The sequence below is a fragment of the Engystomops pustulosus genome, chromosome 8 (assembly GCF_040894005.1).
Source record: "Engystomops pustulosus chromosome 8, aEngPut4.maternal, whole genome shotgun sequence".
NCBI lineage: Eukaryota > Metazoa > Chordata > Amphibia > Anura > Leptodactylidae > Engystomops > Engystomops pustulosus.
The window spans coordinates 16246102-16273495 of record NC_092418.1 but is presented as its reverse complement, the minus strand read 5'-3'; the positions used below and the strand labels follow the sequence as shown (position 1 = coordinate 16273495).

The 27394-nt window shown below is 48.3% G+C and overlaps 2 protein-coding genes across 4 annotated transcripts; one reads left to right on the top strand and one right to left on the bottom strand.

The window, feature by feature from the left end:
- Positions 1–1884: 1884 nt before the first annotated feature.
- On the bottom strand, positions 1885–8312 carry MIEF2 (mitochondrial elongation factor 2). Of its 3 annotated transcripts, none has more exons than XM_072119890.1 (4): positions 8164–8312; positions 5946–6099; positions 5570–5753; positions 1885–5369 (listed from the first exon to the last, which is right to left on the bottom strand). In XM_072119890.1, the coding sequence occupies exons 1-4, from the start codon at positions 8250–8252 to the stop codon at positions 4318–4320; spliced, it is 1479 nt and encodes a 492-aa protein (XP_071975991.1). In that variant the 5' UTR covers positions 8253–8312; the 3' UTR covers positions 1885–4317. The 3 variants fall into 3 exon arrangements, with proteins under 3 accessions (XP_071975991.1, XP_071975992.1, XP_071975993.1); XM_072119891.1 differs by having other exon boundaries at positions 8258–8285; XM_072119892.1 differs by lacking the exon at positions 8164–8312 and adding an exon at positions 8017–8125.
- A 366-nt stretch (positions 8313–8678) lies between these two features.
- On the top strand, positions 8679–26291 carry FLII (FLII actin remodeling protein). The gene is made up of 30 exons (XM_072119889.1): positions 8679–8837; positions 12256–12366; positions 12835–12906; positions 12989–13069; positions 13384–13469; positions 14083–14244; positions 14332–14435; positions 14549–14724; positions 15131–15288; positions 15374–15458; positions 15634–15790; positions 15893–16041; positions 16232–16444; positions 17055–17234; positions 17319–17401; positions 17527–17601; positions 17681–17764; positions 17942–18113; positions 18220–18324; positions 22713–22904; positions 22982–23170; positions 23265–23404; positions 23487–23727; positions 23818–23972; positions 24056–24116; positions 24199–24327; positions 24403–24509; positions 24719–24824; positions 24906–24971; positions 25263–26291. Exons 1-30 carry the CDS (start codon positions 8775–8777, stop codon positions 25395–25397), a joined length of 3837 nt encoding a protein of 1278 aa, XP_071975990.1. The 5' UTR covers positions 8679–8774; the 3' UTR covers positions 25398–26291.
- Positions 26292–27394: the final 1103 nt, after the last annotated feature.

Here is a 27394-nt window from a genome sequence, read left to right as displayed (position 1 = left end):
AACCAGGAAATTATTCTCCCCTCCTTTTGCCAAAAACCAAAAACTTCGGGAGAAGCTAGATGGCATACCTTAGATGTGAGAAGAATAGTGCTACACTATCTCGAAATAACTAATAACTGGCGGAAAGACTCAAACTTGTTTCTTCAGTTCCAGGGCAAGAACAGAGGGAAAAAGGCGTCAAAGATCACCATCGCCCGCTGGATTAAACAGACTATCAGGGACTGTTATACTATCCAGAACTTAGAAGCTCCTACGATCCTCAAGGCCCATTCTACCAGGGCAGTAGCCACTTCCTGGGCAGAGCGAGCAGGAGCCTCCCTGGACCAAATCTGTAAAGCCGCAACCTGGTCCAGTTCCACAACCTTTGCGAAGCACTACAGACTGGACTTACATTCTGCCAAGGACTTGGCATTCGGTAGAAAAGTTCTACAAACAGTAGTCCCTCCCTAAAAAATTCCTTTTTTGTTATCTGGTACATCTCCAGGTGGGCCGTCATGGAAAGCGAGAATTAGACTCACCGGTAATTCGTTTTCCATCTAGTCCACCATGACGGCCTGGAATTTTTTCCCAACCCTTACAAATGTTATTATATGGTTTTTATTGTATGTGGAGTAACATGCTAATAAAACCTCTTGCATCCTTCCATTGGTGTAATTATTTGGTAGAACACTGGCGAGGGATGCAGGGGGAGGGACATTTAACCTCTCTTCTTCCTGTCCCTGCAGAGGTCAAGGGGTAATCCTCCAGGTGGGCCGTCATGGTGGACTAGATGGAAAACGAATTACCGGTGAGTCTAATTCTCGCTTTATTGTTTAATGTTACATCCCTGCAGGGGATTTGGAGCTCTGTATCAGATACGAATCCCCACTGTACTTTGAACATAAATCTTTCATCATTCTAGAATAGTTCTCCTGGTGCGCGATTACAAAGAACACTGAACATTCTCAGCCGATGGACAAATATAGAGATTTTAGATGTTTGTACAATGTTGTGGAGACCGGACGCTGCCCAGATCTTGGCTGAAGTGGCGCGAGTTGGAAGGCTGCCAGCATCAGATCTGCCCGGAGATCCCACTGTTGTTCTACAGTCTGAATCCTAAAATAACTTTATTCTGGGCCAGTTGTTCATCACCCCACCCTTCTCCCCACCACAGTCTAAGCTCTTGTCACAATATAAAATATAGCATTTCGAGCTGTGATTCTGTTTTTAACCAGTTTTTTTTTTCTATTAGAAGCTCAGAGTGTACATACATGTGTATATTGAATATAATAAGGAACCTGTACACACTGTGTGCACTAAGCTCCCCCTAGTGGTGGCTGCAGGAAAACAAAGATTGAAGCTTAATAGGTGTGTGAAATTGCAATAACTAATATTCCTCTTGTAAAGTCATATTCAGAAATCTACAATGTATCTGTAATACTGATGTAAATTTCCACCCGACTCTTTGTCCCAACTGTGGTCAGATAACTTACAGCACTGCAGCTAGGACAGAGTTTGCAGCTGTGATATGGCTGGATTATATATTATTATAGTGTAATATATATATATATATATTACACACACACACACTATACAGCCAAAAATCCTGGCCCCACTACAGAACCCGAAGCACCTGCGCCGGCTATAAGTCTCATATAATGAAAACTGATGTAATGTGGGCGACAGAATGCACCAAAATGTGTGGCCACGCCCACAGTGCACCTAAATACTGATTCCAAGCCTTTTCTTCCCCAGAGCTGAGGATCTGTCAGTCTCCTTGAGTCCTGCAGCTGCGCTCCTATCTATAGCGGCGCTATTCCTGTACACAATAGACACACAGAACCTTTACACTGATACATTGTATCCTTCCATGTATTCACAAATCCTCCACACACTGGAATCCAGAAAGAATCTTTATTATCACAATTTCCATTTAAAAATAGGATTTTAAGCAGCAAAATTCACAATTATCGAAAGCAGCAACAGAGGCGTCATTACCCCCCAGTGGGGAGGTCACCCCAGTACACACACACAGGTGTTATCTATAGAAGGTAAGTGCAAAGTAATATGGCGGCACCCACATGATCACCACCTCTTATATACAATAAGTAGCATTTTTTTTTACCCCAAATTTAAAAATAAAGATCCCCCATGAATCCTCGCTGTATACTTATCTGCCAAGCAGATTCTGCTCCTGGAGAAGGCGGGTGACAACCAATATGGCCGTCATTTAAAGGGCCATTCTGCAGCTACTCCCATTCGAGTGAGTGGATCTCAGCTGTAATACCAAGGACGGCCACCATACAATGTACGTCTCTGTATATGGTATGAAGGGAAGAGACCGCAGCAATCACCTGAATGCAAGACTGTGTAAGAACCCTGCAGATCTGATACAGATAGAAGGGTAGAGAATATACTGGAGAACCCCTTTAACTTTGTAGCGGAAGGTCAGATAGAAATGGCACTTAAGCGACCATACTGGTAATCACCCAGCTTTCCCAGAAACAAGAGGATGACAAGGGATTTCCTTAACTTTTAGGGGACAATACTCCAAGTTTGGCACACAGGATGCAAATAAATGGAATGAAATTCGGGAACTGAAATTAGTTTTAACTAGAGAGTTCAGGTAGAGCCTCCAGCCTTGATGTAACTACAACTCCTCACACGTTACGATGGGTAGAAACCTGCTTTAACCCATGCGGCTATAACATATAGTCTCCAAACCCATCGCAATAATTCTGATGTTTTCCTCTATTCACATCCAAAGCTGCATTCAGAATTCTCTCACTTTCTATTTACAATCAGATCTATATAAAACAGAGCGACAAGAAAATCTGCAGCTTTGGATGTGACTAGAGGATAGAGGTGAAGCTTTGCAGCTCTGGATCGGAGTTGTGTATACAATGCATGATATAGATCAGTATAATCTGAAATACTGCTGCTCCATTGATATAAACAGGGACCTCAGGGGTTAATCTATACAGAGGGGGCATAAAAAAAAAATAAAAAAAAATTTAAAGAAGTGCCATAGTCTGTACATGTACCCCCGCTATACTCCATACCGCGTGCAAGTTCATGTGCTTAGTGCATAGTCAGTGCTGGGAGTAGTAGTGCAGGGCAGCTGGAGATCAACTATTATAAAGAAATCTGATTACTACAGCAGCCAGAGGTAAAGAGAATCCTAAGACCCAAGAAATCTATCACAGATTCACCGATATCCTCCTCTTATTCGGCTTTATAAATCAGGTTTTTCTAGACTGTAGACTCTTTTTAATATGGAATGCAAGTCTATAGATCAATCCATTGTTGATCGGCCAATAATGAATACTGAGTAGACGAGACCGTTATAATATATGGCTTATAATAACTGTGCAACTTCATATCCTGCACCCACAGGGCGGCCGTATTGTGAGCTTATCCAGTACAGGGTGACCCCTTTAACCCAAAACTAGTCCCCGTATTCCAGTGATAGGTCAGTTTCCAGCAAAGCAGAGTGACATCCAACATGGCCGCCAACGCCAAACCCTCACGGATAATCCCACAATCCTTAAAAACGTAAAGAAGATATCAGACAGTGCCAAATATTTTGGAAACAGCAAGGGCAGCCATATTGGTTGTCACCCAGCTTTCCCAGAGAGAAAGCAATGTGATGTGAATTAGTAAAGAAACCAGTAAACCCCTCTGTACCCCGGATTAGTGCAAAACACATAGGAAATAATATTTTTATGCAAATTTAAAAAAAAATCCATGTAAGAGATGATCAGCGGCGCCCCCAGTGGTGGCCTCTCACCTCTGGGTCTAGTAATATATCACTATATTAGGATTTTCAACACACTATAGCAGCAATTACCTATATACACACACATCACGTCATGTTAGGACTACAATTCCCAGCAGGCATTGCCTGACAGGCTGAGTAATCGCACGCCGATCAGAATTTTAAAGGTACAGCACCATTTATAGTCTTACTGCAATTCCTTATACACTGTGGTAAGATGAGCGTCCATGTGCGCAGCTCCGCTCCCTACTGATCCGGTTTCCTATAACTCTGGCACAGGAGATGAATGGAAAGGCAGCAGGTAGAGGAGTTGGAGATCTGCATATGCAGGTAAAGCTTAAATCACAGTATAATAGAAAATTCTGCTTTCAGAAAACGGAACAAAATGTCCTGTTCATGTTCCGTCCTATGGTTATTTGTTACAATGTATCAGAGCAGGACAGGTTTTCTTCCATTGATGATTCCATTCACAAACAGCAAGCAGAGATCTCATAGAACTTATGCCGTTCAGCAGGACATTCTCCCGACTCCGTGGTGCACGTCTTAAAGTCACAGTGACCTCACTTTACCAGCAAGGATTTAGGATCGGAAAAGATCTGATACAATGCGTATCCGACCTGATCGATCTCCTCCTCCGTCAGGTGAGAGAATAAGTTGACTTTTCCGTTAAAATAGCAGGGGAGGGTCCCGATAGCCAGATATCCGATGACTGACTCTATGAGCTGCAGGAAACGGTCGCCTACGGCGGACTCGGACCAATCGGATTCCTCGTTAGTGAGGTGTAGGAGGACGTGTCGTAAGTGGGTTGGTGATAAGTGGCTGAGTCCGGGTCGCTGGCGGCAGATGCTTTTTAGGATGTGTAGACACTTCTGCCGGACTCCAGAATCAGCGCTGTCCAGGTCCTGGAGACGGAGGACCTCCTCACGGTAGTAGCTCCGCCTCCAGAGGTTTTCGGCTGGGGCGGTGGAGTCGGGATACGCCAGCAGGACGGCGTCGTTGGCCTTGGCCACCAGGAGGACGTTGATGGTCAGGGTGAAGTCCTGGTGGATGACCTCCAGTCTGAGGTCATCGGGGGCAATAACCGGCCGAATGCTGCACTCCAGGACGGTCCCGATGGCCGGCCAGTTGATAGACGCTGTGATGGTCTTGTGTAAGGACTCCACCACCATCCTGGTAGAGAGGTAGCCCCCCAACATGAAGCGGTCCCAGGGGCTGCTCCCCCGCGCTGTGTACTCCAGATTATCCCTCTTAATCATCCAAAACTGAGGGTCACTAAGAATCGTCTCCTCCCCCGGCACAAAGGTCCAGAGATGCGGCTCCAGAATCAAGGGCAGTAATGCATAAGCAGTGTCCAAACTGGTAACGGGAAGCCCCCCGCCCAGGGAGCCCCCCAACTGAAGGGCACAGAAAGGCATTTGGGGGTGTTTGGCCTTCAGAAAGTCCTGCAGCTCCGCCATGATGTCCAGTACCAGCTGCTTCACCACCTGCACCTCGGCATCGGGCACCACTGCTTCCTGGGAGTAGTAGTGTAGCAGCGTCTCCTGCAGGGTCCTGCACAGGGGGGGCTTCTCACTAGGGGGCTCCTCGGGGGTCCTGCTCGACTCTGCAACATCTGTGAGCGGGAGAATAAAAATATAACAAGTTCATGACACTCAGCACCTTCGAGAATTTACTCCCCCCCCCCAGCTTCATTATTACGTTACCGATTATCTACTCTAATCACATCTAAAGCTGCGAGAACAACAGAGCTTTGGATGTGATTGGAGTTGAAATGATCAGACATCATGTGATAATGTGGCCTCCTGTGCTGACCTGTGAGCAGCCGGGGCTCGGGGGCCGGGAGCGCGGTGCTCAGGTCGGAGCGTTTTGCTTTTCGCACAAGTTTCGGGGAGGCCTTCAGCAGAACGGCTTCCTTCCAGCTTTCTTCGAGGGATTTCTGCTCTACTTTCCCGTCCGCGTCCTTCTCGTCTGGAGGCGCCGCTGCTCGGTCAATGAGCTACAAAACAGCAGGAACAGAATATGTCACAACCACGAGCTGTGTCCTAAAAGGGCCCCTGACACATTTGGGTGACACAATCTACTTATAATGATGGAGTTATAGTTAGTCTTACGCTCCGGTCACACATAAAGCTGCAACTGAAAAAGCACCTTCCAACACTGTGCAATGAATAAAGTCCCTGATCCTCACCCGTTTCACTGCCAGGGTAGCAATGCCCAGCATAGCCGCTCCCCCGACACCCAGCACCAGCCTGGCATTGGCCAATAGGAAATCCACCACACTGCCGATACCATTGTCCGACTTCTTCCCCTTTTTCTGAAGCTGCATTTCAGCCATAATAACCCTGCGAGAGGGAAGAGAGGACACATCACATCCACAATATATCCAGCGTCCTGATGTCATCACTACGTACTGACCCCGTCCCCTATAGTACAGTAACATCACAGTACAGGGGATAAGACACACAGCGATGTCACAGTACAGGGGATAAGACACACAGCGATGTCACAGTAGAGGGATAAGACACACAGCGATGTCACAGTAGAGGGATAAGACACACAGCGATGTCACAGTAGAGGGATAAGACACACAGCGATGTCACAGTAGAGGGATAAGACACACAGCGATGTCACAGTAGAGGGATAAGACACACAGCGATGTCACAGTAGAGGGATAAGACACACAGCGATGTCACAGTAGAGGGATAAGACACACAGCGATGTCACAGTAGAGGGATAAGACACACAGCGATGTCACAGTAGAGGGATAAGACACACAGCGATGTCACAGTAGAGGGATAAGACACACAGCGATGTCACAGTAGAGGGATAAGACACACAGCGATGTCACAGTAGAGGGATAAGACACACAGCGATGTCACAGTAGAGGGATAAGACACACAGCGATGTCACAGTAGAGGGATAAGACACACAGCGATGTCACAGTAGAGGGATAAGACACACAGCGATGTCACAGTAGAGGGATAAGACACACAGCGATGTCACAGTAGAGGGATAAGACACACAGCGATGTCACAGTAGAGGGATAAGACACACAGCGATGTCACAGTAGAGGGATAAGACACACAGCGATGTCACAGTAGAGGGATAAGACACACAGCGATGTCACAGTAGAGGGATAAGACACACAGCGATGTCACAGTAGAGGGATAAGACACACAGCGATGTCACAGTAGAGGGATAAGACACACAGCGATGTCACAGTAGAGGGATAAGACACACAGCGATGTCACAGTAGAGGGATAAGACACACAGCGATGTCACAGTAGAGGGATAAGACACACAGCGATGTCACAGTACAGGGATAAGACACACAGCGATGTCACAGTACAGGGATAAGACACACAGCGATGTCACAGTACAGGGATAAGACACACAGCGATGTCACAGTACAGGGATAAGACACACAGCGATGTCACAGTACAGGGATAAGACACACAGCGATGTCACAGTACAGGGATAATACACACAGCAATGTCACAGTACAGGGATAAGACACACAGCGATGTCACAGTACAGGGATAAGACACACAGCGATGTCACAGTACAGGGATAAGACACACAGCGATGTCACAGTACAGGGATAAGACACACAGCGATGTCACAGTACAGGGATAAGACACACAGCGATGTCACAGTACAGGGATAAGACACATAGCGATGTCACAGTACAGGGATAAGACACATAGTGATGTCACAGTACAGGGATAAGACACATAGTGATGTCACAGTACAGGGATAAGACACATAGTGATGTCTCGGAGCAATGCCACATTCTTCACTGTGTAGTGATGCAATATGAGTAGGGGGTCAGTTCCTGGGAAAGCTGGGTGACTGGTGATACACATTCCAATAAATACTCAACCACTTTTCCACACTCCAGTTTATATACAAGAGGCCCAGGGTATGTATTACAAGGCAGATCTACTTATCAGGGCTCTGGGAAAGCTGGGTGACAATCCCTGTACTGGAGGCTGCACAAACTGTTATACACATGAAAACCTGTTCTAATCTTATACTTCTCACAGCTGAGGGTTTGTTACATTTGTATCCGGTACAGACAAACCTCTGGGATACATTATAACATATCTACCAAATAGACGGAGACTGGATGCGTTTGTCTCATACCGTCCTTGATTCCAGTGTAACAAACTCTCAGCTGTGAGAAGTATCCGCATAAGACAAGCTATAGAGATTATACAGTAAGTATAAAACTACAAGTCCCAGCATGCTCAGCCTACCGGACTCTATAGTAGACAGTTACAAGGCATGCTGGGGCTTGTAGTTCTACAGTAATCAGAGATTTTTGCAGGTGACCTCTAGAGAGCCCCGCGCCCCGGTGCTGCCCCCAGTCCCCGGAGACCCCTGTGACCTAGCGGAATTCTCACCGGCCCTTCCCGCGGCCTTTGCTGCTCCCTCTGCGAGCAACGTCCGGGTGCCCGTTCGCAGAACGCTCTGACCAATCACACGCCTCCATCCTACCTGCCTCCCAATCACAAGTGACAGTACGGGGCCTCCTTACCAATCATAGCTAAAGGTGAAGATCTACAACGAATCAAAGGGGAGGTGCGTAAAAACAACCAATCACTGAAGACACAGGAATAATCAACCAATCCGTGCCCCATTTATTAAAAACAACTTCTAAAAAAATTACTGCGTCTCAAAATAGAATTTTCTATTGTCCAATCGGTGTTCTTTGTTCTGAGGACGTCATTAGTTGTCATGTCGGGTTTGTATTTTTGTGTAACACTTTATTGATGAGAAATGGGGCAGATCTGAGTGTCAATAATTGACACTGGCGCTTCCTATTGGCTCATTGATGTGTCAATCGTCCAATGACTGACGGCGGGTGACAGTGATTGATAGCGGGCGGGGGCGGAGCCGGAATGCGGCCGGGTTAGGGTGTGTCCAGGCAGTGACAGGGTTGTGTGAGCGGAGGGGGCGGGGTTTGTGCGCTTCCTGCTGCTCTCTCCAGACAGACCCTCCCTGGACCCGGGACATGGCGGCCACCGGGGTGCTGCCCTTCATCCGAGGGGTGGACCTGAGCGGCAATGACTTCAAGGTGAGCTCGGGGGCTCACGGAGGGGCTCTCTGGGGGCCACCATCAGCTCCTTGTACGGGAGTAGACAGAGGCGGGGGCACAGCTGTGTATATCACATATATTACTCTCCTGTTCTAATAGTATACTAATATTCTCCGCTCAACATTGAGTTACAGCTTTGTCACCTGACTGTCATGGCGGTCATTACGGGGGTCCCATGACTCATGTGGCGGCCACTACGATGGTCACATGACTGACATGGCGGTCGTTACTGGGGTCACATGACTGACGCGGCGGCCACTACGAGGGTCACATGACTGACGCGGCGGCCACTACGAGGGTCACATGACTGACGCGGCGGCCACTACGAGGGTCACATGACTGACGCGGCGGCCACTACGAGGGTCACATGACTGACGCGGCGGCCACTACGAGGGTCACATGACTGACGCGGCGGCCACTACGAGGGTCACATGACTGACGCGGCGGCCACTACGAGGGTCACATGACTGACGCGGCGGCCACTACGAGGGTCACATGACTGACGCGGCGGCCACTACGAGGGTCACATGACTGACGCGGCGGCCACTACGAGGGTCACATGACTGACGCGGCGGCCACTACGAGGGTCACATGACTGACGCGGCGGCCACTACGAGGGTCACATGACTGACGCGGCGGCCACTACGAGGGTCACATGACTGACGCGGCGGCCACTACGAGGGTCACATGACTGACGCGGCGGCCACTACGAGGGTCACATGACTGACGCGGCGGCCACTACGAGGGTCACATGACTGACGCGGCGGCCACTACGAGGGTCACATGACTGACGCGGCGGCCACTACGAGGGTCACATGACTGACGCGGCGGCCACTACGAGGGTCACATGACTGACGCGGCGGCCACTACGAGGGTCACATGACTGACGCGGCGGCCACTACGAGGGTCACATGACTGACGCGGCGGCCACTACGAGGGTCACATGACTCATGTGGCGGTCATTACAGGGGGGTCACGTGACTGAAGTGGTGGTAACATGATTTGTATTTGTCGCTGTCTATGGAGCGGATGAGATCCTACGAGATGTTTGATGTAAAACGGGGCCAGCGATTTAAAAAAAAAAAAAACCTTCCAGAAAACTTACATCTGCCCCTTTATGTCTTCCCCTCCTACAATATTGTGATAGAGGGGGGTGCGCAGGGTCAGGTGATGCTTGAATTATGATCTTTTGCTTGTGAATTAAGTTACAATTTTTGTAAAATTCAAAACACCAACCAAGAAAGTGCAATCTAAGGGCGCATAGCACGGGGGTCTCATCAGGGGTGTTTGTGGTGTGTGTACAGTAACGAGGGTAAAAACTGGTGTGTATGTAACATATATACTATCACATTTATAGACAAATACCTCATAGAGATAACATTCATACACACAGACCCATACGGCGTCTCCTATACATCATACATGGACAATCTTACATACATGGACATACACATAGATACATATATAGCTTGTGTATATAGAAACCTATACACAGGAGATCTCCTATACATGACACATGGACAATCTTACATACATGTACATAGATACATATATAACTTGTGTATATAGAAACCTATACACAGGAGATCTCCTATACATCATACATGGACAATCTTACATACATGTACCGACACATAGATACATATATAACTTGTGTATATAGAAACCTATACACAGGAGATCTCCTATACATCATACATGGACAATCTTACATACATGTACCGACACATAGATACATATATAACTTGTGTATACAGAAACCTATACACAGGAGATCATCTATACATCATACATGGACAATCTGACATACATGTACATAGATACATATATAACTTGTGTATATAGAAACCTATACACAGGAGATCTCCTATACATCATACATGGACAATCTTACATACATGGACATACACATCGATACATATATAACTTGTGTATATAGAAACCTATACACAGGAGATCATCTATACATCATACATGGACAATCTTACATACATGGACATACACATCGATACATATATAACTTGTGTATATAGAAACCTATACACAGGAGATCATCTATACATCATACATGGACAATCTTACATACACAGATCCAGACAGAAGTGATACATTCACACTGATACACAGTTACAGATATAGTCATACATTCTCCTGGATATATAAGTGATGCATGTACAGTATATATCATGTATTTGGGGTTATTTCGGGTCCTCTCCTTCCTCCTCCGGTGACGTGCAATCGCTTCCTCTTGCTGTCAGACATTATATTTAGCCCCTTGTACACCCCGGGGAGACGGAGGGCAGCAGCTGGTGACCACAGGGTATGCATGAGGGGCCTCACTCTGCTCTAATCATATGAACAAGGATGACTTGCTCATGGATGCAGTGTCGTTGCAGTGTCACAGTTTGGGTTTCCTCCCTTTCACATACTTGAGATATTTTTCTTCTTTTGAAATTTTTCCTAAGTGCTTGTGATGAGGAGATTAGATTGTGAGCCCTGGGACAAGGACTGGGAGGGATCTTGTCATTCTCCAAAATTGGATCCCATCCCCCTTGTACTCAGCTTGTATTCAGTGGCCTCTTTCATCTGGGTCACCCCTTTAAGGCTCAGGTCACACCTGACATAAATTACTTGTATCCCTGTAGTGTGAACAGTCCCAATATACTCAATATGTGGAGAGCAAACAGAGCGCCGTATACTGTTACAAGCCCAATTTTCACACTTCAAAGGAAGATCCGGTGAGAACTAATATAACGTTATATTGAGGAGCATGACACAAGGACAAGGTTTAAAAACCGTGCTTCGATGTAGGTTACTACGTCCCTTTAAGAGTGAGCCAAGTGGGAATCTGGAGAACTGAAACACTGTAACGCAGCATTCCTGTACAGTCATGGATACACAGCACCTGTCGTGTGCACATAATGGAGGCAGCGTCAGGTGTCACAGGGATCAGTTTATAGTGTCTGCGCTCGTTCAGCTCTGCTTCATCCTACTGTCATGTAATGAGCGACTCCACTACTCCGAGGAGTGTCCGTCCAGCTCCGGTGACTCACATCCTACAGGCGCCTATATACTGTGTTGTAGATGGTTTAGGATTCAGATTGGTTGCAATGGGCACCAGTGTCTCATGCAGGGCATGATGGGAGTTGTAGTTTTACCACAGCTGAGAAGCTCTGCCTTACACCTCTCATACTCTGCTTTCCTTGGCGTGTCTCCCTGTCATCTGTAATGTTTTTCCAAGCTGTTATTAGCTCCTCAATAAAACCTCACACCCATCTGAGACACGAGGCGTGTGCAAACCTCACAATTTACATGGGGCGGCTCTAAAACCTCCGCTTGCTGACAGTGAATGGGGCTATTCTAATCTCGGCACATCTTCCATGTTGTTTCTTTGCAGGGTGGATATTTTCCTGAACATGTGAAGTCTATGTCGAGCCTGCGATGGCTGAAACTGAACAGGACCGGGTTATGCTACCTGCCCGAGGAGCTGTCCTCCCTGCACAAACTGGTAAGGAGTAGCCGGAGCCACAAAGACTCATCAAGAGGGATGGTCCCGTGTCTTCGTTACTTTACCCCCTATCAAGACTAATTCATGAGGATGAGGGTCCCTAAGTGCCCCTGGGGTCTATGTGGATGGAGCGGTGCTGCACATGTGATCACTACCATTCACAACCCCATAGAAAGGAATAGAGAAGCAGCCAAGTATCAGGGGCATCTGCCTTTACTACTAACAACCTCTCCATAGTCATTAGTAGTTTATTGTCATCTATGGACAATGTACTGGATTGTCTCTACCTGGAATTATCCATAGGTGATTGCACGTTACACTGCATCAGATATATGCCTTTACCTACAAAATGTAAAAAAACTGTGGATCTGACTGCAAAGGATTTGTTTGTAGTCTGTTTCCATGGAGGCGCAGAGTTGTTTTGGAGCAACTGGTTGGGTCTAAATCTTTTGTGTTGATCTTGTACAGGAGCATCTGTCTGTAAGTCACAACAGCCTAACCACGTTACATGGGGAGCTGTCATCGCTACCCTGCCTGCGGGTAAGTAGTCAGAGGGGGTTTGTGATACGGCGCAGGTACACAGCGCTGTACATGATTGATCTCTGCCTTCCTCTGTTCCCAGGCTATTGTGGCTCGGGCCAACAGCCTGAAGAATTCTGGGATCCCGGATGACATCTTTCAGCTGGATGACCTGTCCGTACTGGTGGGTATTAGAGCCGGGCACAACCCCCTGATGCAGAGTGCTGGAGGAGTGCCCCCTAGTGCCCCTTATGAGGCCAAGTAGCCAGTTTAGTGCTGCTAAAGGCAAGGAAATGCCTTTTGGCTGGAAGGTGCACAAGATTGGAAGTTTTAAAGCACCTGATGGCAGTTTTCCAGTACATTTATAGGCACCATGATGCCAACAAGTCCTCCATTTATTATATAATATTGCTAAAATTATTTTTTTTATCGGTTCTTTATCAGTCCAGGAGAATAATTGCTGTCAGACTGTTCTTAACTATAAGCTTCTCCTTGCAGGATCTCAGCTATAACCAGCTGACAGAGTGTCCACGAGAGCTGGAAAATGCAAAGAACATGCTGGTCCTCAACCTCAGCCATAACAGGTGAGATGTCTCCATATATCACTTAAAAGGATTCTCCAGTTAAATTGAACCTACCACCACGAGCCTTCCTATAAAGGTAGAACAGGTGATAGGTGCATGTATTGGATGTGAGGATAGCCCTATTTAGAGCTAATCTTCACATCCCGCTATCTTTTTAAAATCTTTATTGCCCTAATATATACATTTTCTAAAGAGGCTACTGGGGTGCCTCTTTGTTCCTCTTACATCTGACATCTCCTCGTAGCTAGGCGTCTCTGTTCGAGAAGCTGGAGTTTTGCGCATGCGCAGTGGCTCCAGAGCAGTGGCCATGCAGCCGCGGGCCTGCGTTCTGCACGTGCGCAGAAAGCAGGCTCCACGGACGAGGGCGCTCAGATATGAGGAGCTGCGCGTCAAAGATGTCAGGGTAGGAGGAACATAGAAAATTTACATATTAGGGCAATAAAGATTTTAAAAAGATAGCGGGGCATGAGGATTAGCTGTAAAAAGGGCTATCCTCACGTTCCATACATGCACCTACCACCCGTTCTACCTTTATAAGTAGATTCGTGGTGTTCGGTTCCCTTTAAAGCTCATCACTCGACGTCCTATCACATCTCTCCTTACTCCTCCGCAGCATTGACAACATTCCCAATCAGCTCTTCATTAATCTGACGGATCTGCTGTACCTGGATCTTAGTGACAACAAGCTGGACAGTCTTCCCCCACAGATGCGGAGGCTGGTGCACCTGCAGACCCTCATCCTTAATAACAACGCCCTGATGCACGCCCAGCTGAGGTCAGGATGCCAGCCACTGCCCTGGAACTCAGACCAAGGACCCAGTGACATCATGTAATGGCCACTACTCTATCCTTCTATTAACAGGCAGCTCCCCGCAATGGTCGCCCTGCAGACGCTGCATCTGAAGAACACACAACGAACACAGAGCAATCTACCTACATCCCTGGAAGGCCTTGCTAATCTCGCAGGTAAGTTGCACTTCACAATAGGCATGGGCTGATGTCTAGGGCATACACATAGCATCTAGGACAGATATGTGATGTCTCTTCGGCTGATTTGTAAAACTTTCAATCCCTTCCAGATGTCGACCTGTCCATGAATGACCTGACCCGGGTCCCTGAGTGCCTGTACACACTTGCCAACTTGAAACGCCTGAACCTCAGCAGCAACCAAATCTCTGAACTGTCCCTATGCATCGACCAGTGGACTCAGCTCGAGACTCTCAACCTCTCTCGCAACCAGCTGACCTCACTCCCGGTGTGTACCTTGTGAGAAGTGTCAAATAGTGTATTAGGTCGGCCATAACTTATTGTCAGACAACTCCTGTCCCTTTTATTTGGGCCCCCTGCTTCCAGCAGTAGCTCTCCATTGCTTCTTGTCCCATCAGATAGTGATGTGTACATGTTCATATCATGGTTCATCCAGTCCCTGGATTGAGCGGTAAGGTCCTGCACATTCTCATGTGAACTCTCTGACATCATAACTTCTATTCAGGCTGGACTGGAGACCTTAGCTGGAACCACTGTGGCCCCCAGAATAGTTAAATATCCATGTTATTTCTTTGTCTAAGCAAAAACTCCCCCTCTAATTTTCCCCACTCTAAGAAGACCCCGTTATTGCTTGTCACTAGCTTACTTACTCGCTGCTTGTGCTCTGGTTACAGTCTGCCATCTGCAAGTTATCCAAGCTGAAGAAACTCTACCTGAACTCCAACAAGCTGGACTTTGATGGGATCCCATCCGGAATTGGCAAACTCTGCAATCTGGAGGAATTTATGGCATCAAACAACAACCTGGAGCTGATCCCTGAGAGTCTGTGCAGGTAACGCAGCTACCGATGAGGAACTCGCGACCCTCCTCATAGAGAGAGCCATAAATCCACAATATTAACTACTTGTTCTATTCAGATCAAGCAAATTGCGGAAACTGGTCCTGAATAAAAACCGTTTGGTGACATTGCCGGAGGCTGTCCACTTCCTGCCGGATTTAGAGGTAGGTATCACAGCTATAAGCATAAGGTATCACAGACCTCAGCATACCATGCTACTTGCTCTTGGTCCGTCTTATTTATATATATTATATCGTTTATAACATCTTCCAGTCTTTTTAGTCTTCATTTAATAATGTAGACTCCACCCATAAACCTTCATGCTTTATGTCATTCCAGGTTCTGGATGTAAGGGAGAACCCCAGCCTTGTGATGCCCCCCAAGCCAGCGGACCGCACCTCTGAGTTCTACAATATTGACTTCTCCTTGCAGAACCAATTACGCCTGGCGGGGGCATCCCCGGCCTCTGCCGCTGCTGCTGCCGCCGCTGCTGGGGGTAGGTGGTCCTCTTAAGGGTTTTATCTTAGTTTTACAGACCTTTTTTAGGGGTGTGAATGGGGTACAGGGGTAAAGTATTCATTAATGTCTAAACTTATAGCTGCAAGTGCAACAAAGGATCCATCAGCAAGGAGGATGCGTCTGAGACGACTCAAGGACTCGGGCAAAGACTCCACCAATGATGACCAGGCCAAGCAGGTGTTAAAGGGGATGTCAGATGTGGCTCAAGAGAAGAACAAGAAGATACAGGTGAGCTGAGGTTATTGCTTCACCCAATCTGCAAGGTATAAGTGTAGATGTATGTAAATCCTGCACCTGTAATATGGGGCGATAGTATAGCAGAACATTGTGCCTATGGCTTCCCACCTGTGCGGCCATATATTATGTCTATATCTGGGTAATTATTTGCTTCCCTCCCAATGTATGGTCATTGCTGCAGGAGAATGGGGATGTAAAATACACGGATCTGAAGACCCGGCGCTGGGATCAGGGACTGGAGAAGCCACAGTTGGATTATTCTGAGTTTTTCACAGAAGACGTAGGACAGATCCCAGGAGTCACTGTCTGGCAGATTGAAAACTTTATTCCCATCATGGTGGACGAGGCTTTCCATGGGAAGTTTTATGAAGCGGACTGCTACATTGTGCTGAAGGTGAGGTTATACTGTGGTATATACATTGTTATAGAGACTTATCCCTTATTTTGTGTATAGGGGATAAGTGTCTGATCGCTGGGGGGTTCTTCTGCTAAGACCCCCAGTGATCACAAAAACAGGGGATGGAAAATGCCCTGAAGTGCCCCAATGTTAATGGTGCATGCACTCATCCTGAGGTCCATTCACTTCTGTATCCCTTAGCCCATAGAGTGAATGGTGCAGAGGTTGTTGATGTGCACCTGTACTTCTTCCACTTGGACGTTTTCCACCACCCTGTTACCATTATCCGGCCCTCATTTTATCAGTCCCCATTTTCTCAGACACTAAGGGTGCGATCAGTACAACCCCTTTAAGTAAATCTTAGGGTTATTCTGTGTTTTAGAAATTGATTACCTAAACTAAAATACCATGCACAGCCACACTACACAGCGCGGCGCTGTGCTCACTAGGAACAAATTTTAGCTTGGCTCTTTCTTCAATATCCTGACCTGGTTTGGTAGGTAGAGGGCGTCACAGGTCACATAGACCCCTGATGCTATTTGATATCTTTCATCTTTACAATCTTTATCTTCACAATAAATGCAGTGAGCTGCTTTCTGTCCCGCAGACTTTCCTGGATGACAATGGTGGCCTACACTGGGAGATCTATTACTGGATCGGCCAGGAGACCTCGCTGGATAAGAAGGCTTGTTCTGCCATCCACGCCGTCAATCTGCGCAACTACCTGGGAGCCGAGTGTCGCACCATCCGGGAGGAGATGGGGGATGAGAGCGAGGAGTTCAGTCAGGTGAGAGGCGACGACATTATTATCCTATCATGTGATAGATGACGCAGGAGCTCGTCCTAACCGGCCCTTTTATCCTGTCTGCAGGTGTTTGAGAATGAGATTTCTTACATAGAAGGAGGATCGGCCAGCGGCTTCTATACGGTGGAGGATTCCCAGTACATCACCAGGTGAGGGCAGTATATAGCTCCATAGCCCTGTCCATGTACATATGTTGTCTTGCGCAGCCCCTGGGGCTCGGCTGCGAGGTCCCGTGCAGCCCATGTGTAGTTGTAATTTTATGTCTCTTCTCCAGACTCTACAGAATTTATGGCAAGAAGAATATCCGCCTGGAGCCGGTGCCTTTAAAGGGATCTTGTCTGGATCCAAGGTAAGTGCCTCTAAGTTGGGGAGAGTATTGTTATCCATGGAAAGGTGGGCGCTCACTCCTCTGATGTTGTGTGTTGCAGGTATGTGTTCCTCCTGGACCATGGGCTGGAAATCTACATCTGGAGAGGATCCCGGGCCACGCTCAGTAACACTACCAAAGCCAGGTCAGTGCCTAATGGGATTTATAAGGTAGGGGGGCACTTATAGGGAGGACCTCAAAAAACCGGACCTATGTGTACATGTGATAATGTGGTGATTTCTCCAGCAGGGGGCGCACATCTGTACTGGAGCCTTCTTCTTCCTTTTCCTCCTCTTCTGATTTTATTCTTATTCATTTGTAGGCTGTTTGCTGAGAAGATCAACAAGAACGAGAGGAAAGGGAAGGCGGAAATCTTAACCCTTACAGAGGAGCAGGAGACCCCAGAGTTCTGGGAAGTGTTGGGAGGACAGCCAGACGAGATCAAACCATGGGTACCTGAGGACTTCCAGCCGCCTCGCCCCAAACTTTATAAGGTATCTGCACCGCACATGGATCATTGGTGAAGTAATTCTGGGCCTTGTGTTATAGGAGCAGGTGCTGTGCTCTGCCTCTTATAAGGGTCTGTGTTGTCCCCTGTAGGTCGGACTGGGTCTAGGATATCTGGAGCTGCCACAGATTAACTACAAGATATGTGTAGAACATAAAAAGAGACCGAAGATTGACCTTATACCAGAGCTAAGGCTGGTGAGAACTTTATACTACACCACACAGGAGACACATCCTCTATATACTACACCACACAGGAGACGCGTCCTCTATATACTACACCACACAGGAGACGCGTCCTCTATATAATACACCACACAGGAGACGCGTCCTCTATATAATACACCACACAGGAGACGCGTCCTCTATATACTACACCACACAGGAGACGCGTCCTCTATATACTACACCACACAGGAGACGCGTCCTCTATATACTACACCACACAGGAGACGCGTCCTCTATATAATACACCACACAGGAGACGCGTCCTCTATATACTACACCACACAGGAGACGCGTCCTCTATATACTACACCACACAGGAGACGCGTCCTCTATATACTACACCACACAGGAGACGCGTCCTCTATATACTACACCACACAGGAGACGCGTCCTCTATATACTACACCACACAGGAGACGCGTCCTCTATATACTACACCACACAGGAGACGCGTCCTCTATATACTACACCACACAGGAGACGCGTCCTCTATATACTACACCACACAGGAGACGCGTCCTCTATATACTACACCACACAGGAGACGCGTCCTCTATATACTACACCACACAGGAGACGCGTCCTCTATATACTACACCACACAGGAGACGCGTCCTCTATATACTACACCACACAGGAGACGCGTCCTCTATATACTACACCACACAGGAGACGCGTCCTCTATATACTACACCACACAGGAGACGCGTCCTCTATATACTACACCACACAGGAGACGCGTCCTCTATATACTACACCACACAGGAGACGCGTCCTCTATATACTACACCACACAGGAGACGCGTCCTCTATATACTACACCACACAGGAGACGCGTCCTCTATATACTACACCACACAGGAGACGCGTCCTCTATATACTACACCACACAGGAGACGCGTCCTCTATATACTACACCACACAGGAGACGCGTCCTCTATATACTACACCACACAGGAGACGCGTCCTCTATATACTACACCACACAGGAGACGCGTCCTCTATATACTACACCACACAGGAGACGCGTCCTCTATATACTACACCACACAGGAGACGCGTCCTCTATATACTACACCACACAGGAGACGCGTCCTCTATATACTACACCACACAGGAGACGCGTCCTCTATATACTACACCACACAGGAGACGCGTCCTCTATATACTACACCACACAGGAGACGCGTCCTCTATATACTACACCACACAGGAGACGCGTCCTCTATATACTACACCACACAGGAGACGCGTCCTCTATATAATACACCACACAGGAGACGCGTCCTCTATATACTACACCACACAGGAGACGCGTCCTCTATATACTACACCACACAGGAGACGCGTCCTCTATATACTACACCACACAGGAGACGCGTCCTCTATATACTACACCACACAGGAGACGCGTCCTCTATATACTACACCACACAGGAGACGCGTCCTCTATATACTACACCACACAGGAGACGCGTCCTCTATATACTACACCACACAGGAGACGCGTCCTCTATATACTACACCACACAGGAGACGCGTCCTCTATATACTACACCACACAGGAGACGCGTCCTCTATATACTACACCACACAGGAGACGCGTCCTCTATATACTACACCACACAGGAGACGCGTCCTCTATATACTACACCACACAGGAGACGCGTCCTCTATATACTACACCACACAGGAGACGCGTCCTCTATATACTACACCACACAGGAGACGCGTCCTCTATATACTACACCACACAGGAGACGCGTCCTCTATATACTACACCACACAGGAGACGCGTCCTCTATATACTACACCACACAGGAGACGCGTCCTCTATATACTACACCACACAGGAGACGCGTCCTCTATATACTACACCACACAGGAGACGCGTCCTCTATATACTACACCACACAGGAGACGCGTCCTCTATATACTACACCACACAGGAGACGCGTCCTCTATATACTACACCACACAGGAGACGCGTCCTCTATATACTACACCACACAGGAGACGCGTCCTCTATATACTACACCACACAGGAGACGCGTCCTCTATATACTACACCACACAGGAGACGCGTCCTCTATATACTACACCACACAGGAGACGCGTCCTCTATATACTACACCACACAGGAGACGCGTCCTCTATATACTACACCACACAGGAGACGCGTCCTCTATATACTACACCACACAGGAGACGCGTCCTCTATATACTACACCACACAGGAGACGCGTCCTCTATATACTACACCACACAGGAGACGCGTCCTCTATATACTACACCACACAGGAGACGCGTCCTCTATATACTACACCACACAGGAGACGCGTCCTCTATATACTACACCACACAGGAGACGCGTCCTCTATATACTACACCACACAGGAGACGCGTCCTCTATATACTACACCACACAGGAGACGCGTCCTCTATATACTACACCACACAGGAGACGCGTCCTCTATATACTACACCACACAGGAGACGCGTCCTCTATATACTACACCACACAGGAGACGCGTCCTCTATATACTACACCACACAGGAGACGCGTCCTCTATATACTACACCACACAGGAGACGCGTCCTCTATATACTACACCACACAGGAGACGCGTCCTCTATATACTACACCACACAGGAGACGCGTCCTCTATATACTACACCACACAGGAGACGCGTCCTCTATATACTACACCACACAGGAGACGCGTCCTCTATATACTACACCACACAGGAGACGCGTCCTCTATATACTACACCACACAGGAGACGCGTCCTCTATATACTACACCACACAGGAGACGCGTCCTCTATATACTACACCACACAGGAGACGCGTCCTCTATATACTACACCACACAGGAGACGCGTCCTCTATATACTACACCACACAGGAGACGCGTCCTCTATATACTACACCACACAGGAGACGCGTCCTCTATATACTACACCACACAGGAGACGCGTCCTCTATATACTACACCACACAGGAGACGCGTCCTCTATATACTACACCACACAGGAGACGCGTCCTCTATATACTACACCACACAGGAGACGCGTCCTCTATATACTACACCACACAGGAGACGCGTCCTCTATATACTACACCACACAGGAGACGCGTCCTCTATATACTACACCACACAGGAGACGCGTCCTCTATATACTACACCACACAGGAGACGCGTCCTCTATATACTACACCACACAGGAGACGCGTCCTCTATATACTACACCACACAGGAGACGCGTCCTCTATATACTACACCACACAGGAGACGCGTCCTCTATATACTACACCACACAGGAGACGCGTCCTCTATATACTACACCACACAGGAGACGCGTCCTCTATATACTACACCACACAGGAGACGCGTCCTCTATATACTACACCACACAGGAGACGCGTCCTCTATATACTACACCACACAGGAGACGCGTCCTCTATATACTACACCACACAGGAGACGCGTCCTCTATATACTACACCACACAGGAGACGCGTCCTCTATATACTACACCACACAGGAGACGCGTCCTCTATATACTACACCACACAGGAGACGCGTCCTCTATATACTACACCACACAGGAGACGCGTCCTCTATATACTACACCACACAGGAGACGCGTCCTCTATATACTACACCACACAGGAGACGCGTCCTCTATATACTACACCACACAGGAGACGCGTCCTCTATATACTACACCACACAGGAGACGCGTCCTCTATATACTACACCACACAGGAGACGCGTCCTCTATATACTACACCACACAGGAGACGCGTCCTCTATATACTACACCACACAGGAGACGCGTCCTCTATATACTACACCACACAGGAGACGCGTCCTCTATATACTACACCACACAGGAGACGCGTCCTCTATATACTACACCACACAGGAGACGCGTCCTCTATATACTACACCACACAGGAGACGCGTCCTCTATATACTACACCACACAGGAGACGCGTCCTCTATATACTACACCACACAGGAGACGCGTCCTCTATATACTACACCACACAGGAGACGCGTCCTCTATATACTACACCACACAGGAGACGCGTCCTCTATATACTACACCACACAGGAGACGCGTCCTCTATATACTACACCACACAGGAGACGCGTCCTCTATATACTACACCACACAGGAGACGCGTCCTCTATATACTACACCACACAGGAGACGCGTCCTCTATATACTACACCACACAGGAGACGCGTCCTCTATATACTACACCACACAGGAGACGCGTCCTCTATATAAGAGCTGTATCTCTGTACATGTAGATATGACGATAATGATTTCATATTCTGCAGCTTCAGAGTTTGCTGGACACCAAGTCTGTCTACATCCTGGACTGTCTCACCGATCTGTTCATCTGGATTGGAAGGAAGTCTTCTCGCTTGGTCAGAGCGGCCGCTTTGAAGCTCGGACAAGAACTGTGCGGTATGCTGCACCGACCCAAACACGCCATGGTGATCCGCAACCTGGAGGGCACTGAGTGCCAGGTATAGAGACCAACATGGCTCCAGATGAGCAGCAATGTCCTGCTCCGGAGAGAGCTTCATCTGTTTTCTGCTTTTAGGTGTTTAAGTCCAAGTTTAAGAACTGGGATGACGTCCTGAAGGTGGATTATACCCGGAACGCAGAGAGCGTGGTGCAGACCGATGGGCTCCAGGGCAAAGTGAAGAAAGATGCGGAAAAGAAGGACCAGATGAAAGCCGACCTCACCGCGCTCTTCCTGCCACGCCAACCCCCCATGCCAGCTGCAGAGGTGAGCCCCCGGGGCAGTAATTGTGGGACTACAACTCCCAGCAGGCTGGAGAGCCTCAGGATGCAGATGAGTGATGCTCTGCCTTGTCTCGCAGGCTGAGCAGCTCACCGAGGAGTGGAATGAAGACCTGGACGGGATGGAGGGATTCGTCCTGGAGGGGAAGAAGTTTGCGCGTCTTCCTGAAGAAGAGTTTGGCCACTTCCACACGGAGGATTGTTACGTCTTCCTATGCAGGTAACCAGAATATTAACAATCCCCTTTCCATCTCTTGGCCGCGTCACCGCAGCAGGGCCTCATCCACAATATATTCCATTAGGTACTGGGTTCCAGTAGAGCACGAAGAAGAAGAAGAGCAGCAGCAGAGCAAGAAGAGGAAGATCAATAACGATGGAGACGAAGAGGACGATGAAGACGACGATGAGGAGAAGCAGCCAGAAGAAGACTTCCAGTGTGTGGTGTACTTCTGGCAGGGCAGAGAGGCCTCCAACATGGGCTGGCTCACCTTCACCTTCAGCCTGCAGAAGAAGTTTGAGAGTCTATTCCCTGGGAAGCTGGAGGTAAGCTCTCCCCCTTCCCCCCCCCCCATGCCGACCCGCAGCTTCACGTCTCGTCTTCTCCACTCTCATCCCTCTGTCCTGCTCCTTCAGGTCGTCCGGATGACGCAGCAACAAGAAAACGCCAAGTTCCTCTCTCACTTCAAGAGAAAGTTCATCATTCATAAAGGGAAACGGAAGATGAGGGACGTGGGGCTGCAGCCGAACCTCTACCAAATGAGGACGAACGGGAGCTCGCTGTGCACCAGGTATGGAGGAGGGAAAGGGTCAAAAGGCAGAGGGATAAGTACATGTCCTGGTGACCCCATATCATCCTCCTCTGCACCCCCAGGGTCATCCAGATCAACACGGACTGCAGCCTGTTGAATTCCGAATTCTGCTTCCTCCTGAAGGTGAGTTACTGCGGCAGCCATGACGCCCCCTGCAGTCTGACCCCCAACTCTCCCTCCTGAACCCCCTCTCCATGTCTTTCAGGTCCCCTTTGAGAGCACAGACAACCAGGGCATTGTGTACACCTGGGTGGGCAGAGCCGCGGACCCCGAGGAGGCCAAACTCGCCGAGGACATCATGAACGCCATGTTTGACGATACGTATAGTAAACAGGTGCGAGGCTCGGAGGGGAGAAGACTCCGGGGGTCTTCTAATGAGGAAGGGAATTACAATTTTTCCATTTTCCAGGTGATAAATGAAGGAGAAGAACCAGAGAATTTCTTCTGGGTCGGCATCGGAGGCCAGAAACCGTATGATGAAGACGCGGAGTATATGAAGTTCTCCCGGTTATTCAGGTAAGTGATCGGACTATGTCTTTCTCTTCTCTGGCCACCAGGTGGCACTTAGGATTCCTGGCCCCACATTGCACTATGTATGTTCTGTCTGGCTGCCTGCCATTAGGGGGCGCTAGTGGCCTACAGCATCTGGGCCACCATTACCAATAATATCCAGATTTTGTGCTGATTCTCTCCCCCCCCCCCCCTTCTTTAACCCTTTCACGCAGATGCTCCAATGAGAAGGGATATTTCTCCGTCTCTGAGAAATGCTCGGACTTCTGTCAGGACGATCTCGCCGATGATGACATCATGCTGCTAGACAACGGCAAAGAGGTGAGGGGGTGCAGCACATCACACAGTAAGGGGGTCCTGGTTATTGGGGAACCCAGATGATTTATCCTGGTTTATTTCCAGGTCTACATGTGGGTCGGCAGTCAGACCAGCCAGGTGGAAATCAAGCTCAGCTTAAAGGCATGTCAGGTAAGTGGCCTTCAACCTCCAGTACAAAACATATAGAACTTTTACTGCTCCGATTAAAGGGGTTTTCTAGGACGCTGCCCTTTTCATAGGTATCAAGTTATTGGGGGTCTGTAGTGTCGTCACAGCATCATCATTGTATAGTGGTTGTACTTGGTATTGCAGCTCCTACTGGTTAATCCATTGTAGACACATCCACCCTCTATCCCTGTCATGTTCATATAACCTGCCCCCTAGACCTACAGGATAAGAGGTGGCAGAGTAGTGTAAGCGTTACCTTACTTCTCCCTCCAGGTTTACATCCAGCACATGAGAGCCAAGGACCCCGATCGTCCTCGGAAGCTGCGCCTGGTCCGTAAGGGAAATGAGCCTCACGCCTTCACCCGCTGCTTCCACGCCTGGGGCGCCTTCCGCAAGCCGCCAGCTTAGGCCCCGTGCACCTTGGATCATCCACCAGGGCGGCAGTGGCTGCTTACCGCACCGGCCCTTGCACAGAGGATATTAATATATTTAACCCTTCCTTGGCCCCCTGATGGCCGACTCTTTACTGTATAGCAGCTGGGGCAGAACCCTGGCCTTACCGCGATCTTCAGTGACTCCATTTCTACAGTGTTAAGGGTTAATAAGAGCGGGAAAGGGTTTTGCACACTAAGGGGAACGTCTAGATGCATCTTCCAGAACTGTAAACAAAGCTGCAGTCCCCACCATGGTGTCCGGGTCCTTTCCTGCCCTGTGGCGCCCCCTATAGGCTCACAGGCTTAGCTATGGGGCCCTCTAATATAAGTGCCTGCTAGGAAGGAGTATTGTCACCCAGGTCAGACTTATTTAAAGGGAAATTGTCAGCATATCTGGCCAGTGTACAGACCACTGTGTATGGGGTTAGTAGCAGCAGGACTGTGATAGATGGATGTATATTCCAGGATTGTGCACTGGTGGGGCAGATGGCTCTTGCATCTTTCAGCTCCCTTTGTCTGTAAGTGCCATCACTGGCTATACCAAGCACCCAGCTAGCTATGACGCAGCTGCTGCCCCATCAATTACAATATATAAGATCCCATTTTGGAGATTTTTAGGGGTCCCAGAAATCAAACTTCCACCAGTCAGATTGTTATCCCCCCATCCTGGGGAGCAGCTACTCTTCACAAGTCATAGCCAGGTGCACATCCTGGGGTGACCTCTGCCCCGCTCTTCCTGGAGAAGGCTCAGCAGCGCTTATAGGGGCCGGGGGGCCATTTGCACTGGAAGATGTGCACCCACTATGGGGGAGGGGGAGACTTTACTGTATGAGCTTTATATTTTAATAAAATTTGCACTTCACTTTCACACCGTGTGACAGGTCGTTACTGTACCCACATTAGGGCCTTAAAGTGAACCTACATGAAACAGCACCACATAGTCACAGGCCAAGTGTGGTACTGCAGATCCACCTCTATCAGTAAGGAGCGACGCACTACCAGACGCAGCCAGTGGTGGCGCTGCATTTTCCAAACCTTTGTTTAAAATTTACCCTGTGGATAGAGAGTAAGACTTGGGGTGTAGGATTCTGTGGGGGTCCCATTCCCCATTACAGCTCTATGGGACAAGTGGAATTTGCTGAGCTCCACACTTGTTATCAGGTGCCATAGATGGACAAGACTGGTCCTACTCCGTCCAATAGCAGAAACAGGACCCCCACCCTTTCATGTAATTGGTGGTCCCAGTGATAGGAATATTATCCCCTACTTTCAGTAAAGAAACAAAATTGGGAATGATATTTTTATACAGTTCTGGTGCAGATCTATGTGTATCCATAGTTACAGACTACACAAACCATGTGGCTTCTAGGAAAATTGTACGTAAAAATTCTCCTCTGATCAACAGATTTGGGTCTCATTTACACCCAGGAATATTAGCATTATGTAACAGCACAATAGGAAAACAATGTCACAGCTTGAGACATCCCCTTTAAATTTAAAGGGAGGTACCACTTAGCAATTCACACGACTGCTAAAGGTTCTCCATAAAAGTAACAACTAGCAGCGGCCAAACACAACATAATAGCACGTCACGGGTCAGCTGCGGGTGCATGGAGAGGGCTCACGCGGTAAGTCTTTGCTGCATATCACCTCGATCGCCGCCGCCGTGACGTCATCGGGGAGCGGCGATCCGTCGCCATGGTAAACCTCGGGTCTCACGAAGACCCGAGGCTACTTCGGGTTAACCCATGCATTACAATGTGCTATCAGCACATTGTAATGTATGAGTAGTAAAATCCCCATATACTGCCATACTGTAGTATGGCAGTATAAGATAGGATCGTGCAGACAACCTAGGGTTAAAGTACCCTAGGGAGTCTGAAAAGTACTAAGTAAAAAAATTATAATAAAAAACCCTAAAAGTTCAAATCACCCCCCTTTCCCTAGAACTGATATAAATATAAATAAACA